We start from the raw sequence: 14,999 nt of genomic DNA on the forward strand, positions 1-14,999 counted from the left end.
GGTCTATTCCCTAAAGACCTAAAAAGAGCATGCTACAGGGACACTGCTACATCGATGTTCATAGCAGCACAATTCACAATAGCAAGACTGTGGAACCAACCTAGATGCCCTTCAATAGATGAATGGATAAAAAAAATGTGGCATTTATACACAATGGAGTATTACTCTGCATTAAAAAATGACAAAATCATAGAATTTGCAGGGAAATGGATGGCATTAGAGCAGATTATGCTAAGTGAAGCTAGCCAATCCCTAAAAGACAAATGCCAAATGTCTTCTTTGATATAAGGAGTGTAACTAAGAACAGAGTAGGGACGAAGAGCATGAGAACAAGATCAACATTAAACTGGGATGAGAGGTGGGAGGGAAAGGGAGAGAGAAGGGAAATTGCATGGAAATGGAAGGAGACCCTCAGGGTTATACAAAATTTCATACAAGAGGAAGTGAGGGGAAAGGGGAAAATAATACAAGGGGGAGAAATGAATGACAGTAGAGGGGGTAGAGAGAGAAGAGGGGAGGGGAGGGGAGGGGGGATAGTAGAGGATAGGAAAGGCAGCAGAATACAACAGACACTAGTATGGCAATATGTAAATCAATGGATGTGTAACTGATGTGATTCTGTAATTTGTATACGGGGTAAAAATGGGAGTTCATAACCCACTTGAATCAACGTGTGAAATATGATATATCAAGAACTATGTAATTTTTTGAACAACCAACAATAAAAAATTAAAAAAAAAAAGAAAAACTTTTCCTTAGGAAATCTCACAGAATTCACATATTTAGCCGAATTTAAAGAAATTTATGAGATTTTTACCATTCTGGGGGCTTGGCTTTTCCTAATAGCAGATAAAATCCAGGGGTTTTTTTTTCGATTTTCATTGGGGGTACTGAACCCACAGCCTCACGCGTGCCAACATCCTAGGCTAGAGATGATTTTGAAAGCATTTCCTGGGGTGGGGAGTGGGGATTTTAGATTTTTTTTTTTTTAAGCTATCGGTGGTGGTTGTTACTGGTTGTTGTCCTGACTTAGCCTCCTGGGCTGCTAAGATTATATGCATGCACCACGGATTAAGTAAGCAGGTTTTCTGAGCTTTTGCAGTAACATCTTAATGAATATCTATAGGGGATGTAAACAAATGTAATCACATTGGTTTCCGGGGAAATCCACTTTTTCAGTACAGCCACCTAAGGCACCAATGTACATCAAAACACCCATGAGGTAGTGTTGTTTCAGGGAATTCTGAGTGTGGGCTTACTATTTCATCCTCCTTCTTCAAGTGGCTGTTGAGAACTTTAAATGTAAGTTCATTATGTCAGCTCTCATTTCATATTGGTTATAAGCATGATTTTATTGTTAAAGTGAGATGGGATAAGATAAAATATTTTTGTAATGAGATAACATTTTATTTTCATTTTCACCAATTTATATACAAACACAAATTAATAAAACACATCACAAACAGTAAAATTTCATAGTTAATATTTATAGGTGCATAGTTTCATGCTCACATATTTTATATATTGTATATATTAACAAATTTCACGATACATCATTATTCTTGGACAGAATCATTAAAGACACCTAAAAATCTTATATGATAGTAAATCACAACTTCTCAACAACAGCAACCAAAAAATAGTGAAGATTTAGAAATAAGTGGTAGTCACTTAGGTGTTTTTAATTTGCTTTAACATTTTAGATTTGAAGCCACAATGTCCACAGCACACAAGGACCCTGCTATTATATACTCACTTCAGTGAGAGGGAAGCACCGAAATGCTAGGTGGGGGCAGGTACAGATACTTTAATCACTGCTGATGGAAGACTTCAAAGCACACTGTAAAAACTGTGAGAAATGTCATGACTGGGCACATTGGGACTGAGCACTTGTACAGGATGGAATATCTGTCAGCAGATCTCAAGAAACTGGGAACAAGGATATTTCTTAGGCTTCAGGTTCATAGTCTTGATAGCCTTCCTAATGAGGAAAATCAAACAGACAGCAAGCAATCAGTAATCAAGGATTTAGAGCAAATTAGGGCATGGCTCACCATTTTGAGTAAAATTTATACTTATGAATATACTACTTATACTACTACAAACTTATACTACTACTTATTATACTACTACAAATAGATATAATCTTAATTTTAATAATTTGTCTTACTTGTCAGATATGAAAGTCAATTATGGTAATTGTTGGAATTAAGGTCTCTGGTTCTATTTCCAGATGTGCCATTTAATATCCATGTGACCTAATCCTATAGAACATATTGGTGGAACTCTCAATTTTCTCAATTACAAATTTGAAAGCCAATTAAATGGCTTATGAAACCTCTTAAAGGCTAAATTCAGGACTAAATTCTCTAATTCTTAAAAGAAGTTTACGATATTTAAAGAATAGATATATTTTCTTTCCTTTCATTCTCTCAACTGCAAATTTCATCTTCACCTGTGGCTTCAATGATTATTTTTATTCTAAAGCCAAATTCATCAATAAAATATTTAGGTAGTATCCACAATAAAAATATTAATGTGTTTAACTAAAAGACTCATATAAGTGCTTTTAAAAGCCAACTCTAATAAGATTAGGCGTCTGCTTAAAAATAAACATATCTTTAAAATCTCCAGTTGCTTTCTGAATAAAGTACAAACAAACTACATGGTTGTCCTGATGTTCTACAATTTGTCTTTAAACCATCTCTGCAATATTTCATTTATTTATTTATTTTTGGCACTGGGTATTGAACCCAGGGTTGCTTAACTACTAAGCCACATCCCCAGCCCCTCGCCTTTCCTCCTGACTTAACCTCCCAGGCTGCTAGGATTACATGCATGCACCAAGCTATCCACATCTGTAATCTTAATTTGCTGCTATTGTCTCTGTTTCCTAAACTTGAATCACAATTACTGTTCCTCAGACCTGTCCATATGCACAGACCTACATGCCTTTGCTTCTGATATATCCCTGTGCTGCAATGTTCTTGCCTCATTTTAACCTATTGTATCTCCTACCCCTTCCCACCAGATCAACCTCACCTCCTCAAAAAAAAAAAAAATCTTCTCCTGATGGACTTACACCCATTCTAACATAAAAGAAATCTGACAGTGACAGATTTTTGGTACTTCCTATTAGGAAGACTCAACTTAAATTTCTAAACTTTAATTTTGGAGTGTTTTGCATATAACTCTTTACCTCTGAAGGCATTTCATAAGCCTCATTGTCAGGTTCCACTGGCATATCTTCCAGAATTCCTTCCTGTGGGGATCCTTCTTCACTCTAATATTTAAAGTGAGAAACACAAAACAGAATGTTATGAGGTACAATTTTTCATTTGTGAAGCACATTTTGAAAAAAATCATATTTTATATAAAATGTATACAATAATTTTTTCAAAATATATATAATATAAATTCAAAAATATATAAAATTATTATATATTTATATATTACATTATATATAAAATAACTTTTTTTTTCAAAATCTCTATATATATTATGTATGATGATAAGGATGCTGTACAAATTTTTGGCACTCCTTTACATTATTGCTGGCCTTCTAATTACAAAACATTCTTGGGAAAACAACATGGCAACATGGGTTATAAATCCTAAACGTACACAAAGTTTTTGCCCAAGTAACTCACAAAAGTCCAAAATTATAGTTCAAAGATTTTTAGCACTAGATAAATGCCAACATTAAAAAACTAACTGATAATTGGGAGATGTGGAGTCAATACAATTATCATTCAACTACTCAATAAGTTACTAGGAAGACATGTATTATGACATGAGAGGAGAATGTGTGGCATAATCTGTAGCAGGATATAAAGGATTGTATATATTGTAGATAAAATCTATGTAGAATTCAGATGCAAGAGTAAAATGATTGCAAGAAAATACAACAAAATATTGCAAGTATTCTGTTAGACAGATATGTATGATCCTATTTTTTCCTGAATTTTTCTTATACTATTACTTATAACATAAACATACAAATAACATACTTGTCTTACAACTTATTGTAAAGTGATGGCAAACAAATTATTGTCTGAAATGTGAAGATCTGGACTACATATTTTTGAAAGAAGAAAATAAAATGCACGATCAGATTAATTTTCAAAGTTATCTCTTCATACAAATATTAGATCAAATTTGGCCTGAAATGGTCATGGCTTTATTAGTATTCTTCATTAAATACCTTTTGCTTCTAAATGAAAAGATTAATCAAAAATTCAAAGAGCAGAGAGGCAACGAGCACATAAATGTGCTTAGAGATCCAATGGCCCCTCAGCTTAATTTCAACAATATGTTTGATGTAAATAATATCTTCCCCTGCCTTCATCATGAACATAACTGACAGGTAGGCAGGAGGATAAGGAAGTGTCTCACAGTAAGAAAACATTATACTAAGCATCACAGGTAGGTGAGCAGAGAAGTTTATATATCATCCTACCTTGACTCCCTTCCTTTTTACACACCCAAAAGTGCAAGTTATTTATAAATTAGATACAATGAAAACTGTTTCTAAACTACCTCACTTCTAAATATGGAATAGATATTGTTTTCATAGTGTTTCATGTCTTGGTACAAGAATACAAGTTCTGTTATGTGGTAGTTGGGCACAAAGACTGTAGTATCACAAGACTTTTAGCTTCTCTCTATTACTGATCTTTTGTGAATTTGGGCAAGTGTTTTTATGCTTCTCTAAGCATCAACTAGATTTAGAAATAAAATGGACAGCAATACTTTCTTTGCATGTGACAACATTAACCTCTTCTTTGATATATAGATAACTATTAGTGATAGGTAGGTGAAAAATAAGGCAAAATTTTGGTTCTCATGGGTTTTTGTTTTCAGAGCTAAGGATCAAACCCAGGGCTTCATACATGCCAAGCAGACACTAAGCCACATCCCTAGTCCCTGTATTTTTAAACTAACAAGTAGAAAATTAATTTTCTAATGTAATTTATTAGAAAGTTTTGACACAGACTGGACTAGTCAATATGGTCAACCTGGTCTGCTTATTACTAATTATTACAATTGAGTTGCTGCCCTTCAACTAGGGCTGGTGAAAGTTACTAGATCTGGGTGTGCATGTGTATTTGGGGGTGTCTTGTGTACCTTCAATGTACACTCAGGTGATACTAGATGTTGCTTGGTGGATTCTTTGACTAGATTGATCATGTTCTGGGATCAACTTTAATCCATTCTTGTTCATTTAAAATATTGCTTCACTCAAGTTACAAGTACAGAATGATTGCTTATTTTTAAAATTACAAAATATGTACATCTTAACACACATTTCCTAATCCATTTTGGTTTATACTCTCTATTTATAGAGGCTATAAAATAAAATATGTCTAACTTATCATGAACTAAATACAGAGGATAAGGGACTGGAATTGTAGCTTATCGGAGGAGTGCTTGCCTCGCGTGTGGGAGGCACCAGGTTCAATTCTCAGCACCACATGTAAATAAGTAAGTAAAATTAAAGGTACATCAACAACTTAAAAACAAAATATGGGGGATCAAAATTGAACTCTCGTGTGTTTTATTTAGGTAATTACTGCATTTTACATCTTGAAAAATTTTCCTAATCAAAAGTTTAAAAGTTTAAAGAGTTATGAAACTGTCCTAATTTGGGGAAAGGGCTTCAGAGACTATAGAAGAAATGAGTATGAAAGAGGGATCAAATAAGTGATAAGAAACATCAAGCTCACAATTACAATCCTTAACCCACTTAATAAATAAATACAGTTGTCCCTCAATACCTGCTCAATCAAGTCCTTTATATAAAATGAAGTAGTATTTGCACACAACCTATATAAATACTCTAGTGTGTTTAAAATCATCTCTAAAGTCTTTATGATACCTAATACAATGTACATACCATATAAACAGTGCTGTACTCTATCATTTAGGGAATAAAGATGCTATAGGTTAGATATGAAATGTCCCCCCAAGTTCCTTGTATTAAAGCTTGGTCCCTTGCCTGTGATGCAATTGGGAGGGAGTGGTGAGTTGAAGAAGTAGAGCCTTGTAGAAGAAAGTTAAGACATTGGGGGCATCCCCTTAAAGGATATATCAGTACCCCAGCCCCTTCCTATTTGGCTCTTTTATTTTCTGGCCTCTGTGATGTAAGCAGCTTCCTTTTCTACATGTTCCCACCATGATACAGCTACCATGCCACCACAGGCCTAACAACAAGTTGCCTAACCATGAACTAAAATCTATAAAACTGTGATCCAAAATACACCTTTCGTCCTTCTAAGTTGATTATCTCAGTTTTTTTTTTTTACCACAATGACAGAAAGTTAGTTAATACAAATGATAAGAAAAGGTTTATACACTAAAAGTGTGATAGCCAGTCATATGAAAAACAAAACAAAACAAAACAAAACACACACACACAAAAAAAACGACCTAAGGGCAAAATAAGGAGGAATTAGAGAAGGTCAAAATGATGATGGAGGCATTTAGCAGTGGAAAAGACAGGACTACCTCAGCAATAATTCCTATAATGAAAATAGCCCACATGCTATAAGAAGAAGTGAAGTATATCTGATATGCAATACCCTATTTTTAATCCAGTACTGTGCTGCAATACAACACTTCTATCCTACCTGGCCTCTCACACATAACCTTGCTGTGTCTAATTCTTTATTGAAGCTTGACACACAGTGTTAAGTACAGGAAGCTGCCAGATGGAAAAGGTAATGTACAGGGAAGAGAAGGATTATTTCATGGAAACAAGAACTCAGGGCTAGAATTGACCAGGAGGAAGGTAATCATGGTGTTATGGATTGAATCTGGAATGCCTCCCAAAAGGTACCTGTGAGTCAATGCAGCAGCAATGTTTAGACGTAAAATGATTGAATCATGAGGGGTGTAACCTCATCAGTGGGTTGATCCATTTGATAGATTAATAATTCTAATGGTGGTAAATGTTGGTGGGGCATGGTTGGAGTAAGTGAGTCACTGGGGATACACCCTTGGGGATTTTATCTACTCCTTGGCTCTATCAAATGGATTATCTCATTCTGCTCATGAGCTGAGCAGCTTTTCTCTGACATGCCCTTCTACCATATTGTTCTACCTCATCTTGAGCTCAGAGCAACGGAATTGGCCCACTATGACTGAACCTCTGAAACCATGAGGCAAAATAAGCTTTTCCCCAAATTCTAAATTACTCTTATCAGGTATTTTGGCCACAGTGATGAAAAATCTAACAGACTCGAAAACTATCAAGCTTATATCTTATCTTCCTATACAAACTGTACTTTAAGGTAATCCTTGTTTAAGGGGTTGATAGAATAAGCTTTTTGTTATAGATATAATTAAGCTAAGGCAGGAGTGAAGGAATTGAATATCACTTTTTCCCAATGGATTTGGGTAGAGGTCACCCATGGGTGCTAATATGACATGGAGAGTTAGCCATGTATTGTGTGTTCCTTGAAGAAAGTACACATGGCATGATCATCTAGAAGGTATTCTTGCCAAAATTTTGAATTTGATTACCATTTATCACTGAGAAGGGTCTAAAGAAATGATTCACATCATTGGATGCAATCAGCAAATTTTAGAATGTAGAAAAGTGTACACGGCAAGTAACACAACTACTTCAACAAGTAAATTGCAAGGAAAACAACTTATTTGTAATTTATATATTAAAGTAGACACAAGTGAGCATCACCAAGTTTCAACTTAAGAACTTTACTGTGTTAATCAACTTTCTGTTTCTGTGACCAAAATATCTGAGAAAATCAACTGTGCAGTCTCTTTTCTTGACCAAACTATGATTCAAGAGGCACACCAAATTTAATTAACTCAATTTATATTTCTACCATTAAATATTTCTCATTGAGCAGATTTTGTTTAGGATACTTATCTTTATGAATAGATAATATTTCATTTCATTTCAAGTTTTAAATTTTATTGTATTTATATGTCTATTAATACTTTCTGTAGTTTTTAAACATTTTTGATTCCATGACATAATTTAATTTTATTACATATTTAGTCTGGCACATAAGGAAAATAAAAATGGCTTCCCAAAACCACAGTCTCAAGCAAAGCATAGAATAGTGTGGAGTGCTTGTTAAAAATACAAGTTTCTAGGGTCTTGTAAATGTCTTGTTAAGTACACTCCTTGGAAAACACTGCCCAATATCAGCAACCATTTGTCAACTCTGCGGTGTCATTTAGTTTAAGAGTACAGCAATGTACTGTCATTGTGACTACATTAAGGTAAAAGATGTCTTCCATTTTGAAGTCTATGAAAAGCTAGCAAAGAGTCAGGGTTTTCAAAAGACACTGTGAAACAACATGGTCTTATTTATAATGGTAGGGCTTCTTCAATTACCTGTCATGTACACTTTAAGCATTCAAAGCAAGAGATGCACCTTTCGAATCGCTGCTTTTACACTGCAATTTATGTTAATTTATAGCATGCCACTGATTACCTCTGGTGCTATCTCCCAAGACTATATTGAATCTCCTAATTAAAAAGTGAAATGACAGCATATGATATTCATCAGACATTACTTAAGCCACAACAAGCAATACCTAGCCATAACTTTTAGTCAAAATGTGACTTCTGAGTTAACTAGGTGACCACCTTATAGGCAAAGTGACTTACCCTACCTCTGCTATGTTATGTACCTATTCAGATTGTGTCTCAGTAAATGACACATTACTATGTCATCAACCATTTGGGTCACTTGGGAAGAGTCAAAGTGGTAAGCACTGTAAGTTATATAGTAAACACATTGTCCACAGTTTGTACTGTCAGGGAGCCTTTTCAGATTAAGAATGCAGATTTTAATTAAATGATGCTTTGAAAGAACTAGTCCTACATAGAAACAGAATGTATTTGGAAGCCACTAACGCTATACTTTGAATGATGTTACCACATTACTCATTTTCTTGCCTTTTTGCCCTTCTAGCTATTTCTTTAGTCTTGGTAATCTTCTCAGAGCAAGAGAAAGATAAATCGAGCCAGTGAAATGAAAACTAGCTTACCTTGTTCCTTTTAAGTTTGGGATGAGGAGAAAGTAAGCCTATGCATTCAACATATATGACAGTTATTTATGAAAGCTATTTGTAAGTACTGTTACTGAATCATTTTAAATCATTTTAAATACATTCTGTTTCTATATAGGATAATCATAATTTATAAAAAATTGATACATAAATTAGGAATCAGCATAATCCTATTTTTAAGAAGAACTTTTCATTACATAGCAGAAAAGTAGTTCCATCTTAGATTCTAATTCTCCTTGGTAAGCAGCTCAGTGGCTGCCACATTAATGGCAGAGCCATGTAATTAGCTGACTCACCTAATAAGACATAACTGCACAGCAACGATTGCCAGCTTTGTTTTCCGTTACTTGCATATAGACCTGGTTGCAAATACTAACACACAATGGGAAATCTGAGAATAAACCATTTTTACTTTTCATGTCTAAGGATGGATCATCTTCTATTGATAAAAACATTATTATGTATGTTTCAATGTACACTTGAATTTGTTTAAATAAAGTTGATTATTGCATGGATTGGATTTCTAAAGATCAATTCCTTGGTTGTGAAAACAGGCTAAGCTGAGGAAGGTTTGCTTCTGTGTTGGGCTTAGAATCAGCTAGCGATTTCATTTTTTTTCAAGTGAATTGATAATTGGAAGCAAGTCTTTAAACCAGCCACTAGGGGATGAAGCTGTGAGGAGATATAGGCTTTGGCCAAATATGAGATAGGGAGTCAGCTTTTGTATTTTAGGGTAATCTAGGGAATGCTGAGATACTCTTAAGAAAGAGCAAAATATAAGCAAGCCAAAGCCCAGGTATTTGCTTTAAAAAATAATGGGAAGTGGCCAGATGCTATGGTGCATGCCTGCAATCCCAGCAGCTCAGGAGGCTGAGGCAGGAGGATCCTGAGTACAAAGCCAGCCTCAGCAAAAGCGAGGCACTATGTAACTCAGCGAGACCCTGTCTCTAAATAAAATACAAAATAGGGCTAGGGATATGGCTTAGTAGTTGAGTGCCCTTGAGTTCAATCCCTGGTACCCCAAAACAATACAAATTAAAAAGGGACATGTATTTTAATATGTGGCTGGGAGAAAATGCTCAGACAAAACAACCTTATGTGTGAAAGGATGGATAGGACTTATGGTACTCAGAAGAGAATGAAGGCAATACCTTCAAGACCTGTGGCTATGCAATCCAGAAAAATCTTAAAAATCAAGGAAAGGATGTGCTTTCTTTGTTTAAGAGATTAAAGGGTGTTAAGAAAACTGGAACAGGAATAATATATAGTAGTCAAGTGTATGTAGTAGCCTGAATCTTTGGGTTATAGGGATCTCCATGCTACTGAGAACAAACACCAAGCATAGTTAGTTCAAGATGTCCTCAAAGATCTGGAAGGAAAACTCAGTCAAGAGGGTTCCAGACTTCAAGGTGGAATATCTTGCTTAGCATCTATCCCACACAGGAAGTACTGAGGAAACAATGCCCCACGACTGCAGGAATTAATTTCAAAAAGGGTTGCAATTACTCTGCCCTGTAATTGCTGTCATTTTAAAGCTTTGTCACATGGGTGTGGGATTTCCATTTTGTTTTGGTAACCAGAAAAAGTTTTCTCTGAAAATCTCTACCCATACCTCAACAGATTGGAGGTAAAAAGGGAATCTTATTACCACACTATCAAGAAAGATGATGGGCTAAGGGTATCCTTAGAAGGTCATTGTAATGAAATACTTTTAAATATTTATTTTTCATCTTTCTCTGACATGGAATAACAATAGCTAATATTTATTTGCTACTTACTCTGTATTTGTTACCATTCTATCAGTTTTACATGCATTATTTGATATTAAAAAATAACCCTATCTCCATACTGCTATCCAAATTGGCTGCACCAATTTGCAGTTCCACCAGTAATGTATGAGTGTACCTTTTCCCCCACATCCTTGCCAACACTTATTGTTGTTTATATGCATAATAGCTGCCGTTCTGAGTGAGATGATATCTTAGAGTGGTTTTGGTTTGCATTTCTCTGATTGCTAGAGATGATGAGCATTTTTTTCATATATTGATTGATTGATTGTATATCCTCTTCTGAGAAGTGTTTGTTCAGGTCCTTGGCCCATTTGTTGATTAGGTTATTTGTTTTTTTGGTGTTTAGCATTTTGAGTTCTTCATATACACTAGAGACTAGTGCTCTATCTGATGTGTGAGGGGTAAAAATTTGCTCCCAGGATGTAGGCTCTCTGTTTACCTCGAAGATTGTGTCTTTTGCTGAAAAGAAACTTTTTAGTTTGATTCCATCCCATTTATTGATTCTTGGTTTTAATTCTTGCGCTATAAGAGTCTTATTAAGGAAGTTGGGGCCTAATCCCACATGATGAGCAGTATGGAGATTCCTTGGAAAACTGGGTATGGAACCGCCATTTGACCCAGCTATTCCTCTCCTCAGACTATACTCAAAGCAGCACAATTCACAATAGCTAAACTGTGGAGCCAACCTAGATGTCCTTCAATGGATGAATGAATAAAAAGAAACCGTGGCATATATACACAATGGAATTTTACTCAGCATTAAAAAAGAACAAAACCATGGCATTTTCAGGTAAATGGATGGCATTGGAGAAGATAATGCTAAGCAAAGTCAGCCAGTCCCCAAGAAAGCCAAAGCCAAATGTTTTCTCTGATATAGGGAGGTTGACTCATAGTGGGATTAGGAGAGAGAGCATGGGAGGAATAGATAAATTCTAGATAGGGAAGAGGGGTTGGAGGGAAAGGGAGGGGGCAGGGGATTATCAAAGATGGTGGAATGTGATGGACATCATTCTACAAAGTGCATGTATGAAGACTTGAATTGGGTATCAACATACTTTATATAATAGAAAATCAAAAAGTGTGGCATTTATGTGTATTAAGAATTGTAATGCAAAAAAAAATAACGTTACCTTATATTAGGTAGAGGGAAGTGAAAGGAGGGGAAGGCAGAGGATGTGAGGATAAGAAAAATAGTAGAATGAAACAGACATTATTACTGTATGTATGTATGTGACTGTATGACCAATGTGATTCTACAATATGCATACTCAGGGAAATGAGAAATTATATCCCATCTATGTATGATACATCAAAGTATATAAGTGTATTCTACTGTCATTTATAACTAATTAAAACACACAATAAAAAAGAAAAGAAAAGAAAAGAAATAACCTTATAAGGAAGTTACTGCTATAACCTGTATCTTATCAGTCAAAAAACAGAGATGGACAGTCTGGCTTCATAGGCCACACTGTGGACTATATGTAATAGTATTTGTCAAACTTCTTAGAAAAAGAAATCAAGTTGTGCTGCTTAAACATGCTAAAATTAAGTTTCAGAAATTAATTATTTCAAAATACATTGTAAATATCTTATGAATAAGTATCTGAGATATCTATTACTTAGAGGTTTTCACTATATTTGGCAAAAGCAAACAAAATCTCCAGGAGGTTAAGGAGGGGCGCGCGCGCGCGCGCGTGTGTGTGTGTGTGTGTGCGCGTGTGTTTAAAAGAGCAAAAATCAGACATTTATACATATATTTAACTATATGGTAATTAAATCTGGAAACATTAGTGAATCAACGTTTTTGTTATAAGTAAAACTAGCTTATTCTGAATTTAATGCATAGCATTTTCTAAGTGGCTTAAACCTTTGTATTAGAGTGTGTTCTAACAAAATAAAAACAAAACTCTCAGAAAAAAAAAAAGTTCATATTTCCCCTAAATATGTGGCAAAAATACAACAGTTGTTTGGAGCGGTTTGACATATTATCACTTGAGTTCCTTATTTCACTCCTTTTGATAACAAATGAAGTTTTCTTACCTGGGTTACACACCTTATCTTTCTTAGATTCACTCTGGAAATAGTAATTCCTCCCAAGCCCCTGATCACATTCATTTTTATTATCACAATAAAACACAATGATCCATCAAGTCCATGAAGCAGATGTTACACTTAGTCATGATGCTTATTTATTTGTAACTCTGCCTTTATCTACAGAGAATTGAAAGAGAAATAAAAGATTTGCTCATTATAATAAATAAAAATTCTTTGTTTAATAGTGCCTTTTTCTTTAATTAGGAATTAAATGTTTGTGTTATTTTAATTACTTTTAAAGCACCCATTATTTATGGATTCTGTTATTATACTCTCAATAAATCAATACACAGTACCATATTTGCTTTTTTTTAACATTATCTCCTTTCTATACTTTTGGCTCATATATAACTTCCTTTGGTGTTTATTAAATAAGAATTCATGATTTGTGTATCAGAGGGAGGAAGAACAAACATAAAGAATATTCTGTATTTAGATGCTATGACTGTCTCTATGGTTATGAGCAGTGGGTGGATGGGTGCATGTATTCCTGTGTAAGTGTGCATGTGTGCATTGTGAAGATGTTTTCGGGGGATGATTTATCACTCTGTCATGCTGCAGAGGAACTGAAATTGTGGTTACACAATCTAAGTACTTTGAATCTTAGTCTCTTCACCAGCAGTTCTATACACTATTTGTTGTTAGGAAGCCCAGGAGGAAATAAGCTTGTAAAAGCATGGCATTTGGTAGCAGAATGACATAATAGCAAATGGTACCTATGATATCTTCAGCAATGTGAATATCTCTATGGGAAAATGGTGATAAGAAGATCTCTTCCAGAGTGTTACTGTGAATATCAAATGAGATGATATGCATAAAATCTATAATGACCAGTGCATACATATATCAACACCAAATATTTACTGAGCATCTATTGTGTGCTAGAGTGTTTGAAGCACTTTATTTTTGTTATTTTAAGTATCCCAATAAGTGTATGTCATATGTTATCTCAATAAATGTTACCTCTGGGTTTTATATTTTCACCTTATGGCTCATTTTGTATTTTTAAAAAACTTGTTTGGTAAAGACTGTTATAAACAAAATCTACTGCTTTTGCCATTTCCATCAAGTTCATTCCCATCTCCAATCTCCAAAGGGCCTCAGAGTTCTGTCTTTCTCTCACTAGCACAGGGATCCTATTCTATTTCCTTCCTCTTACCTGCTGAGGAATACAGTTGAAGACTTCAGTATCAGTTGATACACTACATCCTACTGAGGCAGGTAAGAAGTAAATGCTACAAGTATAGTGTTTAAATTGTTCTCAACTTAAGACTTAAAAGTAGAATCAGTGAGCTAGTGCTGTGTAGTTCTACGATAGTGAGAGTGAGAAATATTTTCAGGATTGGTACCTTGAGATGAATATGCTTCTAGTGACTTTTGTGATGCTGGTAAGAAAACATCTTTTTTTTTTTTTAAAGAGAGAGAGAGAGAGATGAGAGAGAGAGAGAGAGAGAGAATTTTAATATTTATTTTTTAGTTTTCGGTAGACACAACATCTTTTTGTTTGTACGTGGTGCTGAGGATCGAACCCGGGCCGCACGCATGCCAAGCGAGCACACTACCGCTTGAGCCACATCCCCAGCCCAAGAAAACATCTTTTATCATTTCAATCACAAGCTTCTTATAACAGAAACAAAATGAGACCTATATTTAAAACTCTGACCCTTTCTTTGTAATTTCCCTTGGCTCAGTCTCAGAGAAGGGTCAATTCTACACCTGTGAAACTCTAGACTGCTTTTATTAGTCAATTCCAACCCCTGTATAAGAAACAGCACATGAAAAAAGATGTAGAAAAAGGAGATCTTAAAAATGGCACATATCCATCACAATAGTTTTAATTATGACAATACATGGAAATAACTAGTAGCATGCTGTCTGGCTTCCAAAAAAATGCCACATATTAGTTTATAAAGGGTTATCAAATCTTAGCATGCAAATGTAGACTCAAATTTGGTTTGCATTAACAAATGACTTCACAATAAGCATTTTTGCAATATTATTAATCAATAAAGACCTCCAAATCACAATAAAAACAATAAAACAGAAAATTTTATTTTTCTACAG

At 34.8% G+C, this 14,999-nt stretch overlaps 1 protein-coding gene across 4 annotated transcripts in view; it reads right to left on the bottom strand.

Moving 5' to 3' along the window:
- Positions 1-1,466: 1,466 nt before the first annotated feature.
- Positions 1,467-14,999, bottom strand: part of Snca (synuclein alpha) — a 99,313-nt gene continuing 85,780 nt past the window's right edge. For all 4 annotated transcript variants that reach the window (XM_048813619.1, XM_048813618.1, XM_015484418.2 and 1 more), the window contains exons 5-6: positions 3,200-3,283; positions 1,467-1,981 (exon numbers count right to left, since the gene is read on the bottom strand). In XM_048813619.1, coding sequence (XP_048669576.1) covers positions 1,949-1,981; positions 3,200-3,283 — 117 coding nt within the window. In that variant the 3' untranslated portion in view covers positions 1,467-1,948. The remainder of the gene's footprint in view (positions 1,982-3,199; positions 3,284-14,999) is intronic.

Source organism: Marmota marmota, unplaced genomic scaffold (genome assembly GCF_001458135.2).
Source record: "Marmota marmota marmota unplaced genomic scaffold, marMar, whole genome shotgun sequence".
Classification (NCBI taxonomy): domain Eukaryota; kingdom Metazoa; phylum Chordata; class Mammalia; order Rodentia; family Sciuridae; genus Marmota; species Marmota marmota.